Raw genomic sequence first — 24,284 nt, forward strand, 5'->3', positions numbered from 1 at the left:
CCCCTCTAAATTGGTATGCTATTACAGAAATTATTTCTGGTCTACAAGGAAATTCACTTTGGAATGCGACATGGTGAATAACAAATCTTACTTCTAAGAGAATTTCCAATGTCATATGACTTCCCCTTTAGATAAATTAGCTATCTGCATAATAACGTGTATTAGCGACATCAAAATAAAACCCACAATAATTACCAATAATTTTCATATCATTGAAAAAATCCATTTACAATATTCTTACAAAAGTTAATAGAAAATTTTTTGTTGCATTTACAATGTTACTTATTCCAAAATTGAGACAAGGCACGATTAAATAGTACTAAAAATACAAATTTATTCATGTTTAAAATAAACCCTTTTTACAAATATATTATAGGCTTTAGGGCACGACGTGAATTGCATGAAAAATAAACTTGATATTACTTTTCAACGATTGGCGGAGCTTATATAAATATATCACGATATAACAGGTGGGAAATCAATTTAAATTGAGAAATATATCCTGAAAAATTTCATTGGCGTCATTTTTAACAGTTTGTATTATTCATACGTTTTTAATAACAAATTACTGTGTCACTAACTGATATTCATTTCTTATTCTGTAAAGAATGACCTAAAATTATTAAAACGTTTGCATGTTTTTTAGTTTTGAAATTAGCCTGGAGCATAAGAACCTGGAATGAACCTTTGGCAAATCATAAAAATTATATAATAGAAAAATCATAAAAATTAAGTAGAATATCCTAAGAATTAAAGAAACAAATACAATGTGGCAAAATGAAACAATAACAACTTAGCACAACAAAGTAAGTTCTCGAAATCTTACCGAAATTCATTTTTATTTCTTTAATTGATTATCAGAGCATGATTTATACATAACATTGCGATTATATTTTTCATTGAATAATAAATGAGCAATTGACTTTTCATAGGCAATATTGCCAAACATGATATTACTCATCTACGAACCATTGCGAATAAAAATCTAACTGAAAAGGGAAGAAGAAAAAAATAATAAAATCTTTCTTGATAAACAAGATCCAGTGGCGCCATCTGTTATGAAAAAAGTCAAAACAGTACCTCATTAAGTTACATGAATGAGGGATAGACAGTGATGGGGAAGAAAAACTATTTAACTTCATGTGACTTGTACGAAAGATTGATAGTAAAGAAAAGCAAATAGATATTAAACCTTTGTTAAGCAACCCATATACACAGACCAGTCACATTAATGTGACTACCACCTACTTTCGACGTCAACATGAAATAACCAATCACAGAAGGCAGTGGAACGTATGTATAGGGTGTCCGAGGAGATGGGTAAACATGGCAATCATTAGCGTTATTAAATTTGAGTGATTTGTCCGAATTCTATTCGCGATCGCAAAGCTCGAATACGCCATCTGTCGAGAAGACAGGTTTCCTCTCTTCCTCTTCTCAGTTGTATAGGAATGGACTACGATGTTTTCCCTTTTCTTAATATTTTTCGTATTTCATTGTCACAAATATTTTTTGAAATATCCACAATGCTTTCTTTTAGAACAATGTTCATTGTAGTTTTCAGTTTCATATAGTTTCCTAACTTAAAGTTTTTTTTTTTTCTATTTGAAAATCACGACAGGAACTGATGTACTTTCTTCTCTTATGACTCTCCACCCGCTTGTGGTGAAAGTATGCGAAGTGTTTCCATGACTAGAGAGTTTTGCTTGACGCCACCGACAGCCCATTTCGATCGCAAATGGGGCAGGATCATTGGTTTTTCGCGAGGCGGTATCGTTAGCCAAACTTTTCGTAGCGTAGCGGTAGCAAGTTCAATTCCGCCGAAACCCTAGATGCATCTTCGTTCTATCCTCTAAATTCTATACTATCTGTCTGTCTACTTGACAGACTTATAAGTAGTACTTATTGCGCATACAAGCCTGCAGGTATTGGTACCTGCATGTAGTACTTTTGAGACGAAGGTGGAAGCATTTCCTAAACTCTTTGCATGCTCCAGTAATAAAAGCATACCATGCACGGCGAAATGGTACTGTCTAAAATCACCATAGCAGCAAAATGGCCCTCATTGGGCCAATATTCATGAATCTTGGCTCAATAAGGCTTCAAAGTGCCGTTATTGGCCCTATATACAATAGAATTGCCCGCCGATTCATCCGGTATTTAACAGCCACTTTATAACCAATATCTGTCTATATAGAATTGTCAGATTTACCCGTTATATCCATTATTTAGTCGATTAGGTTCTATATTGGTCAATGTAGGCCCTTTTATAGATCATTCTAGGACCAATAAGGAAAAATATGGGCATCCCAATATTGGTCCCTAGTTAAATATTCTTATAGAACCCAAATTGAGTCAATTTTGAACTTAATTGGGGCCAAGGATAAATTGTTACTAGGGCAGTGACATAGAAGACGTGGTGCACCATGGGCCATAGATGACAGAGGTGAATAAACATGCGGTAATGCGTTTGGTTGAATAGACGCATTATGGAATAATTATTTGATTATACATATGAGATCGTCCAAAGATTCCGTGGGAACGTTACTTTTAAAAAGTAATCAGTAAAAGTACACGTACTTTATGCAAGAGTAACGAGTAAATAGTTATGATTTTAAAAAAGCAGCGAGAAAAAAGCACAGGTCAAAGTAGAAGTTCAAAACGAGAAATGTAACGATTTTAAAGTACATATTGCATTCAAAAAAATCATATACAAAGTACATATACAAAAAAAAAATTGTATTCATATACAGGTAAAATCCATTAAAGTAAGGGTTTTACGTTCCCTCCCATCAGCCGCCGTTTCCCTTTCGGGAAATTGCAATCCTTAAAGATGTTTGGAAAAAGAAGTTAGCTGTTAAAAAATACATAAAAATTTTTAATTAAAAAGAATAAATTTAAAAAAAAAAAAAGTTTTTTTTTTAATTTTTTGAAAAATTTCAGAAAAAAAGTAACGATTTCCTTTGACATTCTCGTTACAAGTACTTGTACTTTTTCCCCAAAAAAGTAACGCAAAAACAAGGAGAGGTACTAAATTTAAAAAGTTACGAAGTACAAGTGCGTACTTTTTACTATTACTTTCGTAACTTGTCACGAAAGTAAAAGTAATGCCATGCGTGGTCATAATCAAAGATAGTGATTATAACTTTATTTAACCTTTATTGAGCTACTTGCACGAAAGATCTACAGTCATGAAAAGCTCATAGTGATTTCACTTAGCAACCTAAACGAGAGATCGACATAGGGGAAAAGCATTTTAAACCCAATATCACGTTCTCTTAGATACTACAGCGGAACGTATCATGAAAGGATTATTTTTTTTTTCTTCCGATTTCTATCGAAAAGGTTCATGTATTTCGATCGAACCTTTTCCTCTGGAAAACGGAGTTACTAGCTGCTGATAATTTTTTACGTCTATACTTTTTTTTTCATGGAAATTCATAGTTAATTCGAATGAACTTGAAAAAAAAGAAATTTCTTGATAACCAGTAAGCCACAAGCTCATTATAACAAGTAGAAAACTACTTTTAAGTATGCTCTTGATTGAAACAGGGGATTTTTATCATAACCACGGCAAGGCCAAGTGCCGCCCATTTTTTGGCGACCTATTTAGATAGGGGAAAGAAAAGGCGCTCTCTAAGAGGAGAGGACCAAAAAAGAACGGTGTTACCGTCGTGATATCAGGAACGGGGAGGAAATTGAAATAACAGGTACAGAAGATAGAAAAAAAATCGCATGCAAAATGTAAACATAGTTCAAGAGTGAAAAATCTGGGTTTTAAAGAAACAAGGATAACGAAATAGAAAATCAAAGATAAATATAAATAAACACTTACTTATGGAAACTCTATTCAAGTAGGCTAATCCATTTTAAAATTGTTAACTTTTAACTGTTAATTCGAAATGGAAAGTTTGGCAAACGTAATAATTTTTATATTTATTGCTATGCTTTTAAGGTAACGTTTTCAGTAAAACAAAACTATTTTTTTCTTTAAATAACTAATTGAATTAAACTTTCTCGGAGAAATTTCTAATTAAACTTCAATTTATGGTTATCGATTTCCAAAAAAAAAATAATTATTATATTAAAACTGAATACATAATACTTTTTCTTCCAGTATTTAAACATTATAATACTCTATACAATTTTGATCTTATTTAAACAAATTAAGCAAAGTAAATGGTGTTTTTTTTAAATTATAAGCAAAATCATACTAACTTTAAATTTATATTTACTTTTTAAAAAAAAAACAATAATTAGTAAAAAATAAAGATGCATTACGTCTAAATTATACACTATAAACTTTTTAAAATACAGGGAAAAAAACTTACTTCATTTACGAATAAACATTGAGTCGAAAGAGAAGGGGGAAAATAAACAGTAACTTTTTAAAAGCAAATCTTAAATTAACAGAAAAAAGGAATTTGAAATTAAAAAAATAAAATTATATTTATTACGAATTCGACAATTTTAATAAATTATTAATTCAAATAAAAACTCTTACAAAAAAAAACAGTTTGCAAAACTTTCCACGCAGCCATATTGAAAGAAAGAAGTGCGCGCTTTTCTATCGAACCAATCAAAACGTTAGTTTGGCGTGTTGGGCGGGAAACTTGCCAAAGCATCACGTGATCTTTTTCTTAGAAGGCATTCCTCCCACAGTTGATATCCAGGAACTAATTTTCTGAGGCACTAAATAGTTTAAAAATTATTGACTCCTAATAATTAACATTTCAACATATTTTTCGCTCAAATAATTTCTCGGTATTAACTTCTGTTTCGAATTCTATAAATAACACTTATAGTCTTCAATTAATTATTAAAAAGTTTTATCTAGTGTCAATAGAAAAGGGTTAATGGGTTCAATCATTTAATCTTTTTTTCATGGTTTTCAGAAATCTAGATTCTGATATTTTATTAATACTTCAGCCTCGGGGGTGGGGGGTGCCAGGAAGGAACTGCCATGTAATAAATCAATTATATGCATTTGCCTTCAATAAAATTGGCCCAACTTAATATTTATTTCTGAGTTCAAAAATTGATCTCAGAAATAAATATTGGGTAGGGTCAATAAGGTTCATATAATGAACTAGTTTTAAAGCTTTGCTTTCACGAATTCGCCTCTCCCCTTCTAGGACTTCTCATTTATTAATTCCATATAGCTGATTACGACATTAAAGGTTTTTATCAAAAAGGATGGAAATAGTGCACTTATTCGTCGTTGAAGATTGATATAGTTGCTTACCAATCTGCAGTGGACGTTAACCCATTTTTATTACATATTAACTGAAACTGAAAAATAAAATTAAAAAAATTTCTTTTTTATTATTCACTTCCGAATAAGGTTTCTTAGTTTAAGAAATTTTAAATTGTTACTTTTATACATGAAATATAAAAGAAATAAATGATAAAAAGTCATTAAGAGTGGTGAAATACGATTACTCTAAATTTTTCTCATCAATCCCACAATTTGAATTGAAAAATTCTGATGTCGGTGAAAATCTTCTTGTTTTTCGCAATTCATAAGTTATTTATTTTCTGGTTGTCTTTCTTTGAAGATTGAAGTCTTTCGAATTTTCTATTTTGAAGAATTCAAATAATAAAATCAATAATACAGAAATTTTCATTAAGATTGAGAAGAAGGACACATCCATAAAATAATATTTAAAAAAAAATTTATTTTTGACATAATAAACTTATTTCGGGAAATTTTATTATTCGTGCTTACATAAAACTGAAGCATAACGGAATAAAATTATCTATTGGTAACGATGCAATATGTTCAATTTCTCTTCGGTTGAGTTCCCTTACCGTCAGGCTAACAATGGACGGTTTTTCTCTTCTCCCACGAATACGCGTTAGTTTTAACTACAAAATTCTTCACGAAATCGAATTTGGTCAACTTGATAAGGTTGCTGGGCTTGACTTAGGAATCCTCTTATCTTCTTGGTGTAGTTGAAAATTGCGAGGTTTAACATTAACAGCTGCAAATGCCTTAGGTAGCTCCCATCGTCCATAAGTTACGTCTGTAGTTTATACATATGTACACCTAGATTTTTTTTCTTCTGTTTAGTTTCGAATAACTGGACCCAGCCAAATTTTAGGACCCGCTACGTATTATTAGCATTTAATTATTATCATATTATTAGCCTAATTATTAGCATTTATTTATGATGTGCTTAAACTTCAGATGTAGCCAATAATTCCAAAACTCTTTGTTTTTCCAAAATGAGAAATACTGAAGCTGCATAGATTTTCCCGAATCGACAAATTGTTTGGTTATTTGCGGAACAGATCAAAATACCGTATTTTTTATTGTTATCAAATCAATAAATAATTCTTTTCTTAGCAAGTCGACTCCCGAAGTTGATTTTCTTAGATAAAAATATTTAAATAGTATTCATTACATTCTGCTCACTTGTAATCTTTCTTATTTTTATTTTGTCACACTTTATTAACGTCATTTTTTTGATCAACGTATCTACACGCACTGTAAGATAGCCTATTTCGAAACTTCTGTTCTTATGATATTAAACCATACATTTATGATTTTAATTAATCTTAGCAAGTGTTATTTTAATAACCATAAGTTTAATGACTACAATGAAGATTTATAACATAATTTACCCAATTGTAAAAATATAAAATTCTGTATATTGTATATACCGGTATATAAGTCGACCCGTTATATTTTTGATTGCGCGCTTGTAATTTTTGGTATGTCAGGTGTATAAGTTGACTGCTGAAAAAACAAAATATTAAAAATTTTAAAACGAAAAAATATGAAAAAAAAATCTAGTCTATAAAAAAAAAAGTCTATAAAGACTATTAAGTCTAGTATCTGCAAAATTTTCTTTAGTTAAAAATATTCCACATTGTACTCACTCGCATTTATGTTACATAAAATGCTTTGTAATTATTGTGAAATCTAATAAAAAATGTGGAATTTCGAATTCTTTGGATGAGGGTGGAGAAAATTTTGTGTGGAACTCAGTAGTTTAAATTTGAAGCTTTATGGCATTTTTTAAAAAGTTTTTCAGTGTGTTGTATTTTTTGAAATAACTTCTCTTATTTAAATTTTTCTATCTGAAAGTAATTTAAAGTACGGTTTTTGAAGAAAAAAAAACTTTATAAGTAAAATTTATTGCAAGCATATTAAGAATAGCGTTGTAAAGGGCAAATTGATACAGAGTTATTCATATCTATCTCATTGAGTGAAATGCATCGATATTTCATGATCAACGAATATCCGACTTTATTACTGGTGCATAAGTGCCTGATTTACGTCAAATTTTGAAGGTATGAAAAGCCTTATTTCTTTTATTATTATTTCTTACTCTTTGTTTTATTATATTTTATTCTTATTTTTTTATCATTATTTCTATTATTATTTATATTTTTTCAACCTTATTTTTATTATTATTATTTCCACCATACAACTAAGATTTTTCTATTAAATGATTATTATTAAATTTTATATTAAATGAATCAACATATACAATGTCAGATATTAGAATATACAATGTCAGATATTAGAATATACAATGTCAGATATTAGATTATTCAAGATTTCAAGGTACTTCTGCCATGGGGATTTATGCACCTTGAACTCTTCCTCGACATAAGAAAAAAAAATAGTGCCAGAAACATACGAAATAAAGCGCCTTTAAAAATAAATAAATAAATAAATGAGTGATAGCTAAAATTTTTCAAGGCTACTGAAAAATGCTTAAATTTATCCTTCATTCGTAAATTCGATTCTTGAGTTATTTTTTCCACCAATATATATTTCCTTTAAATTAAATATTTTTAATTGCTTAAAATATCTAGTTTTATCTCACATTTGCGACCTCTTTGAAAAATTTTCCAGACCGTGGGAACCGTGCAGCAAGTAAAATAAAATTTTATGCGTTTTTTCCAACTTTTTAACTTTAAGCAACTTTAAAATAGTTATTGACTAACATAAAGGAAATGAGAGATAAATGTGCGAAAGATTTTAATAATAAAAAAAATTGGGAAAAAATGCTATTACAGTTGACCGTCTTAATAGAGCAGTGATTCTCAACCTTTTTTTTGTGACGGCACACTTTTAACGATTTCGAAATTTGACGGCACACAATGAAAAAAATTAGCTTAAAAGTTATTTACTTAACTATAACACACTGTGTTAAATAGTTTGTGATAATAATTTTGAAATAACGTACTACAAAAGCACATTTATTAATGGATTAATTATTTCTTTCGACTAATTTTTTATTAGTTAGTAACAGTTATTTATGTTTTTTGCTAGTTATTAATTGTTCGCTTGTTTTCTATAGCTAGTTTTTTTGCTGATTATTAATTCTTGTCAACTAGTGTTTTTGCTGATTATTAATTGTTAGCTTATTTTTTGTTAGTTTTTTTTCATAACTTTTAATTGCATAGCTTACTTTAATGATTAGCTTTTATTTAAGTTTGAAAGTTAATATTTAGCTTGGTTTCCTTTGAAAATTAATAATTTTAATGATCATTAAATTACCTACTTATTTCAACATTTCTTAAAATTGTCAACGACAATTTAAACACTTCCTTCTTATTTTAAGATTGTCAGAGACAAGACAATCGCTGACAAAGATGTTCCCGCGGTTAAAGAGTGGAAAAATTTAATATATATAAAATTATATATATATATATATATATATATATATATATATATATATATATCCCATGTAGGAATAAATCCCATGTAGGAATTTTAAATAAATTTTTTTTTACAATTAATCGTTTTATATATTTAGTTTATCTTTAAAACAGTTTTTCATATTTTTCGAACCAAAGTTGTAGAGTTGGTAGTTGAAATTTTCGACTCCATCAGACTTATAATATATTGAAATTTTCATTTAATCTTGGATTCAAAACATGCATTTGTAAAAAATATTAATGCACTATCACGCATGACAAATAAATGTCTTAACCCAAGCTGATTCTTTAATAAATATTGAAGGAAACTAACCATGATACATTAAATTTAATTTTTACTTTTAGAACTTAGCTTAATAAATTTGACTTAGGAATTTCATGAGCTGAAGGATACCTTATTTGTTAAATATTTAATTAAATAATTTATAAATATGCATTATTTGCTATAAAAATTGGTGCAATGTTGACATGGATTGTCATGAAATCATAATTATAAATACAATTTTATTATAAAAGTGTATTAGGATGTAATTATTTAGAAAGTAAGTAATTTTACAAAAAAAATAAATATGTTTAATTATGCGTCAATGATATGAACCTATCAATCTAAAAGATATTCGTTAACTTTATTATTTGTAATGTATTTATGCTTTTAGAAATAGTTACAGCTCCATTGTACCGTTACCCTTCAAACTTTGGCAAGGCTGTGATCTTTTAATTGAATTTTGGTAACAGTTACCCTGGTTCAAAAATAGACAAATAACTAAAGAATTACATGAAACATTTAACAATTAAAATTAAATTTTATTATAACTATAAATTTTCAACAAACACAACTTCAATCATTTCCAGATGCCTTCATGTGCACTAAAATTTCCAATTTATACACTTTTAAATTTCCAAATTGTTATACTCAAGATAAAACTTTTCGATAAAAAGCACTTTTAAATTTAATGTGCATAGCGTTGAATTAATTCACACTAAAAGAGACATTTACGAAATAAAAATACTAGCTCATTCTAAATTTACAAAAACATTTAAACTTTAGGTCATTATATTCCTACAACAGATAATTAAAATTAAATATCCAAGGCTCATCTTAAAATAGGTATCTTAACACCTGATAGAAATAATTTAAAATACGGAATAAAATGCTCTTGTAAAAAGTTACTAAAAAGGTAAGAAATTAGAGTTTATAAATACACAAGGAACTTGCAGATCACCTTCTGGAACGCCCACCGGGTTTGCAGCTAGACTTGTGGACTAGGAGAACTTCGACTTTCCGACCGCCATTCAGTTCTTTAGAAACATTCGATTTTCTGCCGAGGAACGCTCAATTCTTGCCAACCGTCTAGAACTTAGCGACATTCATTAGTCGCGGCATCCAGAGACTCTTTCCAAACACCAACCTTTCAGCATAGATCAACTCACTCCGAGACTCCAGCTATATCTAAACTCATTCTCGATGATACCGGCTCAGAACACACTTCTAGCAGCCATGATAGATCCTGTCAGCGGTGATGTTTCAACCCAACATTCCATCGGGCACGATCAGCACTCCCGTCGTACAGCTTTTTCAGCCACTCTTCACGCCTCTTATACTTTTTTCATCAAGGCGAAATAATCCATACTGACCTGTTTACTCGCTCAAAAGTCATCCCGCATCCAGTGGACATCAGAACAAAAAAAAGATCCACAAGAAAAACCAGCTACAACCCCACTAATACGCCATAAAAGTGATAATTCAATCCTCCTTAAATGTTAATGCAATTTATATCCTCAATCTACCCCAAAAATCCCATTTTAAAAGGATAAATAAAAATTTCTCATGAAATATCATAATTTTGATTGCATTTAAATTTTATCATAGTGGTGCCCTCTATTGAAAAATAACCCTTCTTTAAAATGTATTGATACAAAAAAAAAAAAAAAAAAAACTCCAATAAATTCCTATTTATTACACCATAGACAATATTAATTTAAAAACAGTCCAAATCATGAATTAAAGTTTGTAAAAATACGAAATAGTTTTGAAAGATCGCCTTGAAGGTGAAAATAGAATGAATTACAAAGAATAATAAAAGTAACAGAAACATTTCGTTCCTCTTTACAATTTTCTTTCTAATTAAGTCCCCCCCCCTTTTTTTTTATCCCAATGGTGATTTATATTTTCGCAATTAATATTATTTATTTTCATTTAATCATAACGTTTTGCCGTTTCCAGAAAATCAATAGCTAGATTGTCCCTCAGTCTCAATAGCTTTATGTGTACTTTTTTAATATTTTAGTAAAAAAAAAATAGGCTCAAAAACGGTTAAAGATTATAAATTAATTTTGTAATAAGTAATAATTTAAACGATTGTAGTAAGATTAATAAAAGTAATATTTCTATCCTCATGACTATAAACATTCGTCTAAATCGTTTTCATAATCGGAGTTGGGCTAATTTTTTTACAATTCCGATTTATAGATATGATTATTTTGAATGCAGAATTTATTGAAAAGTTAGGAAAAGGTTATTTAGTTTATTTTATTTAGTTGAGTCAGATTACAAATTCTCTCTACGACCCAGCTCTTATTTGATTTTTGTATTTATAAACTTTAAGAAAAGCTTTTTATTTCTTTTTTTTAATTTTTGCAACTAATTTTACTCGATATGAAGATTTAATTGATTACACCAATTAAATATTTTTCCTTGAACAAATTTCAATAAACTACACTGCGGTCTGTAAGATATTAAATGTAACTAAATAAATATACAAAGATTTTAAATTTTAAATTTTTTTTTCTTCCAATTGTCATAATTCCAAAGAATCACCCATATAACTGTCTAATGTTAACATTTCAAGTTACTTATGCTTATAAATAAATCAAATGCCTTTAGTCTGAATCTATTGTCTGCAACTGGATCGCAATGTTATTAGGCTTGCTTAATTTTTAGTGGGATGATAAGTGATTATGAAGAAAGTTTGAAATAAAAAATTTATGATAGAATTTTTAAATAAAAATGAAAGCTTAATGCAAGCATTACTTTTTATAAGCATTTATGGAAAAAAAAAATTTGCTAAATCTATGTAAATTATAGGAAATTTTGCCATTTATAATGGACATTTCAAAGGAATTATTAAATATATTGTAAGAAATGGTGTATTATATTTATATAGTATTTGACTATTTCAAAACCAAATCTTATCAATGAACACACAAAGAATACCTCCCATCCATTAATCATATGGTACTTGCGAACCTAATCCCAGCACCATGACGAAAGTGCTACAGCGGATGTTAGCAATAAAGCCCTGACCTTGGAATTTATGGTTGTTGGTTGATAATAGATAACTAAAAGTTCAATGTAGATTGTTAAAAATTAAATTTATAATTGTTATATAAGATTACAAATGAGATGAGCTAAATTATAATCATTAAGATATATAACCTGAGTTTCATGTCAAAATTACTGATTTAAATAAATTGCAAGTTGCATTTTATTTAATAATAAAAAATACTATTTTCGACTATTCGAAATATTTGTAAACATAGCATAATTTCTCTTATTGTTTATTATACTTTGCTTAGTTCAAGCCTCTCTTTACAAACTATTTAAAGTAAACCCCCCTCCCTCTATCTCTTTCTATTTTTAAATTGAAAATAATACAGAGATGAATGTGCTCCAGAAAAAATCCGGGTTTCCAGATGTTTCGCTATTTGCGATCAGGAAATCCACAGTCCAGAAGTTTACAGAAATCATCGATCACATTTATGTATAAAAATTCTTGTATATTTTATTTAAAAATATTAGAACTAGAATTTATTCTTGGCATCTCTTTCATTTGTAAATATTTTTTCTGGTAGAATAATAAATGTGATTAGAGATAAAAGTAAACTAAATACATAATTATTAATTTAAATTATGCTGCATATAATTTATGTTGACTTTCACGTTGTGAAAATATCAATGATTTAAATTTATAAAGATATTAATTTTTTGAAATGCGTCATTAATGATTTTACTCAGGAAATTTTCAGGATTTTTTAATTGGGCTCACAATTACCCCTGATAATAAGAATAGGGGTGGAAAATAAGACACTACTCGTAAGTGGAATAAAACAAAAATTTTTATTTGTCATGCTGCTCGAGAATATTTCAAATAAGAAGTTAAGAAATTCTGTAGAATATTAGCTATTAGTTGTGGTGCAGCTACATTTTCTTACAACTCTGAAATCAAGAAATTGATCCTCTTTTGTATTCTTAGCTGTTGCAATCGAAAATCTTCTGTTATAAATAATGTTGCTTGCTAGTTGAAGGCATCACATATGATTGTGATTTTTGGAACTTACAATAACGCTGTATGGCTAGATTAAAACAAGAGAAAAACAAGCTTAATTTCCCGATACATAGATATTAAATAATTTTTTTATATATATTAAATTGGATTTTTACTTACTGTATTGTAGATTTAATAAGATAGCTTATCCATATATTTTTAATGTTTATTAACACATCATTGTTCATTTTAATTGACAGTTTATAACAGCAAAGATATATTTCATTAATAAAAACTAGTAGGACAAAATATTACACGTACTAAGATGCAGTTTCCGTGTTTTGAGAGGCCCATGTAAGATATGCAATTTAATCACTGCAGGTGCAAATAATTTAATACACGATTTAAAACGCAAAATCATACTCTTTTTTCTTACTAAACATTCCTTCAGATTTTTGACTTTATAGCTTGAGACGAATAACAAAACATTTCTAACAGTGTTATTGATAAAGATGTTGAGCCATAAATACTAAATAAAAAGACTCATTCTTGTATTGATATCTTTGTTAATGAATATATTCGGACTTCTCTTTTTGAATTAAAATTTGCCTGGTTTTTGGGAAAGTACTGCACAATTTTCTCAGATTTTTTTGTCCACTCTTTTTGGAAAGCTTATTACGTGTAATATAATAAATTATAACTACAGTGGATACGCAATGCATACGAATCGTCAGACGTAATTTTCATCCTAGAGCCTTTGATACATCAGATACTGTTCAAGCAATTTTCAGTTCGCTTCTATGTAATAAAATAATAATAAATTTGAACTCATTGAACTTCATAGCTTCGAATTTGGAAAAATCATTTTAACACATTATTTTACCCAATATAAGATTTCTAAAAATGCAGAAAAGGAAAAGTTACGTTAAAAATACATCAGGGAATAGAAATCTTAAATACATATTTAATATCATAATAAACAAATATCTGTCTAAGAAATGGGTAAATAAAAAATGTTTAATAAAAATAAATAAACTTACCTTTCTCTCTCCTTTGTCATTGTCTAAAAATGAGAAAAAACTGTTTCTCCCCCTCTCTATTATAAAATAGCGGCTGACTTTGAAGATTTTATTTATTTATTTATTTTAACGAAAAAAACATCTTAAAATTTCCTTTAAAGAAATGTAAGGTCAAGAGGAATTTAAAAAAAGTTACACAAGTGAATGAAATGTTTCTTATGAAACTCGTCTCTTAAAGAAAAGATTAATATGTCATTAAATATTATTGTTTAAAGTTTTTGATTATTGGAATATGTCTCACAAAAGTGGGATGCTAATTTATTTTATTTTGTTAAAAAATCTTTAATGTTACGAGATGTTTAAAATATGACTTTTAACATTATTGAAAAGAAAGCTCATTCGTTTTTACGGGGCGTGGTGTAACGCATGATACTTGTCGCCTCTAACACATGATATATGAAATTGAAAAAAAAAATTAGAGATAGTAATAATTTCTGTTATATATGTCAGGAACAATGATAATTACCATATTAGCGACTTGGTTACATTTAAAACGAAACATAGGACTCAATGCGTTTTTTTATTTTTATTTATTTATTTATTTTAAATATTACGGCAGTCTCAGAATTGCATCAGATTTGAAAAATATTCATTAAAAGATTCGGGAATTTTTTTGCAAATTTTCATAAGATCATGTGTTTTGTGCTTTTATAAGACCATGTAACACAAATATTAAAACACAAAATTCTCTTCGCAATATTTAGTAATAATTTTAATTACATCTTTCAATTTTAGTTTTAATCTAAAACTCTAAGCTGGAATTTAATTTTAAAATTTTATGACTGTGAATAGCATTGACCTGATGTCGTATTCTGATGCATTGATTGTATTGACTTGTTTAAAGTTCTCTCAGAAATGTTTTTTACTTTCAATTTCTTAGTAAAAATAATGATAAAAAATAAATTATTAAATATATAAATGAAATATTTTTTTTACTTATTTGATTTAAATTTTAACAAAATCTTTTTATCGCGTTTAAAGTTATAGCTTTTTTTTAAAATTAAACTCCAAATTTATAACTGAAATACGTGCAATGGAAACTAGTATTATACTTGCGAACAACTTTTTTTCAAGTTTAAGTGTTGTTTATTATGATGAAAGTTGACATTGTTGACAATGTAATTTTCTCTATAAATCAACTACAGATATTTTTAAAGATACAAGCAATCATGATGGATAAAACAAATCAATTAGGTTAAAAATAGCACAAATGCTAAAGAATAAATAAAAGCGGCAAAAGTTCTCTTAGAGCCCTAAAATGTAAATTATATTTTACTTTTATATATACTAAAGTGCAGGTTGGTGTAATCAAACTGAAGAAACAAAGAAACACTGTATTGACTTATGTCAAGACACTGTAACTAATTTTATAATACATGTTTATTTAAGTTTTTAAAACTATATACAAAAATATCTGAAATATATTTCTTATTAACAAAATAGTTCACTGTTGCCTTCTAAGGATAAATTATTTTAAATGTATAATTTGCTTTTGTAGATCCATTTACTAAGATATTCCCCAGTTAATTATTCTTTATGTAAAAATATTGATTTTTCTGTGAAGATTTTCTTATTATTTATTTTGAATCTACCATTCCTTTTTTTTTCTTATACTATTATATAATATCTTATTTAGTAATGTTATAAGAAATTGCTCTCTTTTTTAGTCGTATAATTATGAAATAAGACTTGGTTCTTGTACTTTATCACTTTTGAAATTGCATTTGAATAAAACAATGTTAAAGCAAAGTGCTGCGCGTATGATAATGAAATATATATAAATATTTTTTTAAAACTTTTATAACTTTTGAAACTGCAAACAAATGAATAAAATAATAAGGTTAAAGTAAAGCACTTTAAATGTATTAATTGCTTTCTCAGGTCTATTCCTTGAGATCTATTTTAATTTATTATTTGCGTAAAATTATCGATTCCTTTGTGAATAATTTCTTATATATATTTCCAATTGAAAATTATCACCTTTTTCTGATTAAATGTTTAATTTGACGAAAAACGATTTAATAAAATATCATGCATCTGAAACAGCAAACAAGTGAGGGAACTTTTTTTTTGAATGTATAAAGTGCTTCCTTAACTCATTTCTCAAATCTATCATAGTTCATTATTAGCGTAATAATATGTATTTCATTGTGAAGAATTTTTATTATGCATTTGGAATAAGGAAATTTAATCTATTCTTTTCGTCCTAATTACGCATCTGAAATGGTGAATTTAGCGATAAAAGCAATAAGTAATGTATTGCAATAAAAATACCTTATAAAATTTCGTTACATTTGAAATTGCAAACTTTTAAGGTAATTGCCATAAGATCTTCATCCTAATTAAAAAATAATAAAAATAAGGTTAAAGTAAAACATTTAAATGTTTAAGCTTCCTTAGAAACGTTTTCCTCACATCCATCTTAAATGCATTTTGTATTGAAAAATGCGTAGTTCATTTAAATCTTCATCCTATTGAAAAATGAATAAAATGTTTAAATCATTTATGAATTATTTTTCAGAAACAAAGAAAAGAAACTGTGGTGCATTATAAGACTTTTTAAAATTATTATTTAAATGTAATCTCGTTAATTTTTAGTCAAACAGATTTTTTTTAAAAAAAAAGAATAAAAGGATTAATAACTTTAGATTAGACGTTTGCAAAACGTGTGTTTTATCTTTAGGAACTGACACCGTGAGTACGTTATTCAAGAACTAATATTTTGTACACGTTATTTGAGAACAAGAAATCGGAACCGGTTACTTAATAACTGATATATCTTAACCGATAAGTTCTAAGGAGTAGTCAGGGAATTTGAGCCAATGAGAAGGAAGAGGCGTAAACGTCATCATTCGAGGAAAACTGGTTCCCTCCGCCAGAAACGTTATCTTCCTTCCTCGACGACTGTTCGCCAACTTTCCGTAGTTATGATAATATCCCCGAGTTGGGAGAAGCTCAGTAGATATTTGGTGAGTTTTAGAAGAAAATAGAAAGCGAAAAACAACTTCTCACTTTATATTTGTAAACAGTATATGTCGCAAATAATGGCACATACTCCGATGTGGATGAAGGGATTAACTCCCCAGATGATTCGAAGAGCAAACGAGGAGTTGGGCGAAACTTCACAACTTAGAAAACAATGTCTAGAAGAATTCAAGGAGTTAATTATCGGTAATTTCATTACTTATTTTTTTTAAATTATACATTTACTGTACTAAAATGGATCCAGTAGTTTAACAAACTTTTAAAAGAAGAAAGCATATTTCTATTATAACAACTGTTAATTTTCTTATTGCTAAAGTTAACAAGAGAATAGTCCAAACTAACTACTCAGCTAGTGTTACTTTCGCATTGAGTTTTCTGGTTTGGAATGCATTAGGCTATTTGGAAAAGTTTCTAGTATCCTCTAATGAAGCGGACATTTTTATAAGCCAATTGCACTAAGCTCACATAAATTTAGGGCAATTAAAATATAAATATTTAATAGTTCAATTGTCCTGATTTACTGATCATTTACAAAGAGCACATAAGGTTGAAAGTTTATTGTAAATAACGTTAGATTTATCAAAAGAAACCAAGTGAAGAAATATCTTATTTAAAAAATTCAAACACTAGAAAAGAGTTTTAAGTAAAATCTGAAATAAAAGAATTCTTAATTACTTTTACGTTTGAAAAACAATCAAGTAAAAATTAGAAAAATTATTATTGTTTACATAAATAAATTACTATTAAAAAGAAAATAACTTTTGATCGGACACAGTTAGGTTTTCACCTAATAAGTAAACATCATGTCATGAGCACCCCTGTCAGTTAATTAGGTTTTAATAATAATAAAGTTCTTCTTAATAACAAAATATGATTTTTTAAGTCGAAATTGTTCAACAATCCCTCAAAAATAGTCCAGTGGCCAGAATTTTAAAAAAAAACTTGTGTTCAGATAACCTTTATGTATAGAAATATGTGTGTAAATATTTTGACATGTGACTGCGGAGCCGATGGTTGAGGGTTCGAATCCCGCCCAGGACGTGGATGTTTCTTTCTCTCTCTCTCTCTCTGTTCTATGTCCTTTCTTCTGTGTGAATGTAACCCTCCCTATAAACGGGTTTGTGGTTGAATGACGTGGGCGATGCTACTCCACCGCCGTGTCTTAGCCATAGGTGCTCACTGGGTAACGATAAGAGAGTAGCAATTCTGGCATTTCTGAGGTCAAAGGGAAGTAGATCCAAGTCCCCGCCATTAGCCAAATATATATATATATATATATATATATATATATATATATATATATATATATATATATATATATATATATATATATATTGACACTCTTGATATTTTCGCTAATTTAATCGCAAATTTAAAATTCTTCCTCGAAATTAAACTTGGTTACAATTTAATTAGTTTATATAAAGCGTTATTCTAAACAGTTTGTATATCCTAGTTATCTATTTATATCAAGATTTATTTTCTTATCTATTTTTCTGCATCTGCTCCATTTTTTTATCGTAAAAACATGCAATTTAGTGTTTTCACTACAGCGCGAGAATCTCGAATATTTTTTTTTTTTTTTCACATTAAAAAATGATTACCGCGTGAAATTCGCGCATTCTATAAATCAATTTCAAAATTCGCAAATTTCTTGCATTTTGGAAAAAGCTTCGAATTACGCCATTTAGAAAAAAATCCGTTTCACTTTTCTTCCTAGATCTTTCATTATTTTCATCATCTGCCCCATTATCTAGCTCAGTGGTTCTTAACCTTTTTAAGCCGCGACCCAAAAAAAAGTCAACATTTTTTCATTGTTTTATTTTAGATCGTATTTTTAAAAAATCTTCAATCCTACGATGATGATTTTTTTTTAACTTACAAATTTTTTATTCATTTTTTTTAATATTTAAGTAAGATAAACAAAAGTACTTTCCGATCCAAGGAAAATTTAATTAATAATCAAGTGTTTTTAATAATTTTTATTGACCAAATTCAAATATATTTATAACTTTTTGAAAATAATTGACATTTTAGCTTATTCCTTGACTTAAACAGCGCCACTTCTGTGGAACTATTTTTCTACCTCTTCCTTTATGTTAATTCGTTTTTACTTTTTTATTTTCTCTTTTATTTTAAACATTAACTACTAAGTATCTTTTATTCTTATATTAATTTTGCACCTTGATATGCTAAACTAATTTTGAGTCATGTGCCTTTTTTAATTATTATGAACGAACGAGGATTAAGGGTATAGAGTTACCCAGGTACCTCATTAAGCCTAGGCTGAGTAAGCCACAATGACTTCTTTTTAGGAGGTGTTGGTATTTCTTATTATTTGGTCTATTACTATCTTTTTTTGGTTCGTCTCAGCGCGACCCAAGAAATATGCTTCGCGACCCAATTTTGGGTTAAGAACCGCTGATCTAGCTTCCCTATTTACCAGTATCAGGGGTCTGTCCAGACATTTTGTGAAAGGTCCGTTTTTCGTGAAATTGTGAAAAAATTACTCACATTCTTTCAACCAGGGTCCGTTTTTATGAATTTGTGCAAATAGGGTCCGTTATTACAAAAAAACGCTTTTTCAAGGAGTTTTTAAATTGTAAAGACATACAATATTACGCTCAACACTGTAAAATTATAATTAAAAAAGTTAAATTTTAAAAGACAAACAACAATTGCTGCTCTAAATTAGAGATGCAACATACAAATATTTGGTATTTAGCCTATACTGCTAAACGCAGAATATTAATTTCGGACGAATAATGAAAGAATCGTCTGCCGAAGACAAAACTTAATTCGTTTACATCCATCTTTCTTGTTTTCTGCCCTGGAAAGGGTTTATTCGATTAACAAAATAATAATGAAGATAAACAAATTTGTGAAGGGTCCGATTAAAAGAAAAATCATTTTGTGAAGGGTCCATTTTTAAGCTAAAGTATTTTGTGAAGGGTCCGTTTTAATGAAAAGATATTTTGTGAAGGATCCGTTAACGGACCCAAATTTCTTCTAAACAGACCCCTGAGTATTGATTAGAACCTTTTCGAACAACAGAACACAACCACGGAACCCCTTTCAGAGCACATTTCTCTTCAATCACGTGTTCACCGTATGTAAGGTTTCTTCATGTAAGACGTTCAAATTTTTTATGCTCTTATGTAAGATGGACAAATACCCTGTAAAGGCAAAATTTTCTATGATGATGCACCAAAAATATTCAATGCTTTAAAAAATAGAAGACGTTAAAAATTTATTATAATTAAAGAAATAATTTTTTTAAAGAGTTTTTGTGTTTTTTTAGTTTTTAGAAATCTCACTTAACTTTTGGAAATCTCACCCTGTTTTTGAGAAAGGGTGAGAAATTCTCACCCATTTTTTTTCTATGATGAAAACACTGATATAGTATAGTGGTACTTATTATTCATTAAGATCATCCAAAAAATATTCTCTATTTTGTTAAATTTTACAGCTCAAGAGGAATTATGCTCGGTTATGGACGATTCCTTTCTACTGAGGTTCCTTCGATGCAAAAAATATGATGTGAAAAAAGCTTTTATAACTCTCAAGAACTATTATGATTTTAAGAAGAGATATTCTGGTATCATTACTGATCTTACACCTTCAAAATTGAAAAGGGTTCTTGAAATGGACTGCATATTCATGTCTCCCATGCGTGGCCCCAATGATGAAAACGTCACTATCATTTTTGTAGGTGAGTTGAATCGTTATATAAAAAAATGGCAATTAATTAATTCTGGATGAGAGTTTATGACTTTTGAGCGAGGTTCAATCATGAAAGATGTTTAATGTTTCTTAACGCTAAACATACTATAACCGGTCAAAAGGCCGATTATTGTATGTTCTATTGCAGTGCTATATATTGTATGTTCTATTGCAGTGCTATATATTGTATGTTCGGCTATATATTGTATGTTCTATTGCAGTGCTATATATTGTATGTTCGGCTATATATTGTATGTTCTATTGCAGCGTTATATATTGTATGTTCCGAATATTGTTTGTTCTATTGCTATATTTAACACGTTCACGCCGGGGTGACTCACCGGTGGGTTACGCTAGATTGTCGATCTCATCTTGGCAGCGCACCGGAGTAAAAACTGGTAACAAATAAATTTCAGTTTTTAGTTTTTTTCTGGGAATTATAAAAATCCATAACTACCAATTGTTTTTAACGGATGCAATTTTTGTATTGAAATGCTTTTTCGCCGTGATAAATTTCCCTACAGTGAATTGATACTGTTGAGAATAGATTAACTCCTCCCGAATATTATCTAATATTCATACCTGCCAACTTTTAATCCCTTCCATTCTGATATTTTCCAGTGGTATTAAAATGGAATTAAAATTTAATTTTTATGCAAGAGAATACGTTGTATTTAAAAAAGCTTAAGCTGACAACCATGATAGCAACGCATATCAATATATATGCTTAATTTTTTTAAGTATAGTGGTGATCAAAATCATTTAAAAATTAAGTTTATAATAGAAGAAAAAGTATATATTTACTACCACTTTAAATATAAAAATAAAATTTTACGCCTAATGCGTAAAAGTTGGCAGGTATGAATATTGAAATAGTTATTCTACCAGTATTTTCTCTTTTCCCGTACCAGTATTTTCACTTTTCCCGGCGTGAATGTGTTAACGATTTCGAAATTTGACGGCACACAATGAAAAAAATTAGTTTAAAAGTTGTTTTCTTACTTATAATACACTGTGTTAAATAGTTTGTGATAATAATTTTGAATGTGGAATAAAATAATATGTAGTACAAGATCACATTTATTGAGGGATTAATTATTATTTCTTTCGACTAATTTTTTATTAGTTAGTAACAGTTATTTATTTTTTTGCTAGTTATTAATTGTTAGCTTGTTTTCTATTATTATTAACTGTTAGTTTTTACAATAATTATTATTTTTTTGCGATTTCTAGTTAATTAGTTTTATTGCTAATTATTAATTGTTAGCTTATTATTTGTTAATTTGTTTTTAGAATTATAAATTGCCTTTTTTGAAGGCGGCACACTTTCAACGATTTCGAAATTTTACGGCACACAGTGAAAACAAATTAGTTTAAAAGTTGTTTACTTACCTATAATACACTGTGTTAAATAGTTTGTGATAATAATTTTGAATGTGAAATTTTGAACTACAAAAAGCACGTTTATTATGGGATTAATTATTTCTTTCGACCAATTTTTTAATAGTTAGTAACAGTTACTTATTTTTTTGCTAGTTATTAATTGTTAGCTTGTTTTCTATTGTTATTAACTGTTAGTTTTTTGCATTAATTATTATTTTTTTGTGATTTCTTGTTAATTAGTTTTATGGCTAATTATTAATTGTTAGGTCATTTTTTATTAGTTATCCTTTGTTAATTTGTTTTTAGAATTATAAATTGCATAGCTTACTTTAATGATTAGCTTTCATTTCCGTTTGAAAGCTAATATTTAGCTTTCTTTCTTTTGTTAATTAATAATTTTAACAGTCATTGAGTCTTCTACTTATTTCAACATTTTTTATCAAAGACAATTTAAACTCTTCCTTCTTATTTTAAGATTGTCAGGGACAAGACAATTGCAGAGAAAGATGTTCAAGCGGTTAAAGCGTTGAAAAATTATAAAAAGTATATATATAACATTACATACATATAATAGTATTTATATATATATATATATATATATATATATATATATATACAGATGGGTGACAAAATAATACGAACACCTGTGAAATATCAGAAAATCTTTATTAATAGGGAGTTGGACCTCCCTTTGACTGAATTACAGATTTAATACGACGTGGGATCGATGCATAAAGGTCATGGACAACGTTTAAAGGAATATTAAGCCATTCCTCTTGCAAAGCGACCTCTAATTCCTAAAGATTTGATGGAGGTGGGAATCGGGAACGAAGTTTAGACTCCAAATATTGTCACAAATGTTCAGTAATATTTAAGTCCGGAGACTGAGGGGGCCAGACGAGATGCTCAACTTCATTGTCATGCTCTTCGAACCATGTTTGAATGCACCTAGCGGTGTGGATAGGGGCGTTGTCGTCTTGAAAAATCGGTCGCTCTCCAGGGAATACAGTCTGTACAAAAGGATGAACATGATCCACTAGAACGCTTAGATAGTCATTAGATTTGATTCTCCCATGCAGACGTACTAGTGGCCCAAGACCACGCCAACATATCGAACCCCAAACCATAATGGAGACACCTCCATGTTTCACAGTTGGTAAGAGGCATTTAGGATCAAACGCTTCTTTGGGTGATCTCCAGACATAAACGCGTCCGATGGTCTCAAATAAGGTGAAGGATGATTCATCGGACCATATTACCTGCTGCCACTGCTGTGGGGACCAGCCTTTGTGACCTCTACACCACTGACGGCGCTTGAAAGCATTGGTTACTGTCACCAAGGGTTTACGAATTGCCACTCTCCCATAAATGTTCGCTGCATGAAGTTCTCTTTGAACAGTTCTTGTTGAAACGGGGTCCTGAAGATGACTGTTCATGTCTGATGTTATCTCGGATAACGATTGCTTGTGTTTTCGAGCTACAACGCGCTGCAAGACACGTCTATCTCTATCATCAAGATTTGACTTTCGGCCACTGTTTTGCTTTGAAGACTTCGTCTTACCTTCTTTCATGTATGCTGTCATAACGGCTGATACAGTACTTCTTGCAAACCCCAAAAGGTTTGCTGTTTCTGTCACCGATGCTCCACTTAAACGCGCCCCAACAATCATCCCTCTTTGGAATTCTGACAGGTCAGACATTTCACCTTATAAAAACTAGTTAGATATACTCATGCAACACAGGCGACTAATGTTGAGAGACTGATAGCTTCCTCTTCACGCTTACTAAGTGGCAGACTTCTGTTGCAGGTGGCGCGGCTGTACTGCAGGTGTGAAATAAGTCCCCCTTTTTCACGGGTGTTCGTATTATTTTGTCATCCATCTGTATATATATATGTTCAAAATGAAGAATAAAACAAAGAAAAATAATAGACAAATGTAAAAAAAGGGGGGGGGGAATAATAAGTAAAAAAATAACAAGCAACAGTTTAAAAAACAAAAACAAAAAAAAAGAAGAAAAAAAAGAGTGAAATTTTATTTAAAAAACCGGAAAAAAAGATATAATCTTTTCTTCAGCCCACACGATTATATCCGCAAAACAGAGTGTTTTCTGATATTGTATCAATAAAGCTGAAGCAAAAAATATTAATACAATAGTGTGAGGAGCACTC

General features: G+C 29.1%; 1 protein-coding gene across 2 annotated transcripts in view; it reads left to right on the forward strand.

Moving 5' to 3' along the window:
• The first annotated feature begins 16,871 nt into the window (after positions 1-16,871).
• The window catches only part of LOC107446773 (alpha-tocopherol transfer protein-like), a 61,548-nt gene continuing 54,135 nt past the window's right edge, over positions 16,872-24,284 (forward strand). For both annotated transcript variants that reach the window (XM_087163565.1, XM_087163564.1), the window contains exons 1-2: positions 16,872-17,194; positions 20,478-20,720. In XM_087163565.1, coding sequence (XP_087019691.1) covers positions 17,056-17,194; positions 20,478-20,720 — 382 coding nt within the window. In that variant the 5' untranslated portion in view covers positions 16,872-17,055. The remainder of the gene's footprint in view (positions 17,195-20,477; positions 20,721-24,284) is intronic.

This window comes from Parasteatoda tepidariorum, chromosome 5 (assembly GCF_982258835.1).
Source record: "Parasteatoda tepidariorum strain Cologne lab strain chromosome 5, Ptep-v5.0, whole genome shotgun sequence".
Classification (NCBI taxonomy): Eukaryota; Metazoa; Arthropoda; class Arachnida; order Araneae; family Theridiidae; genus Parasteatoda; species Parasteatoda tepidariorum.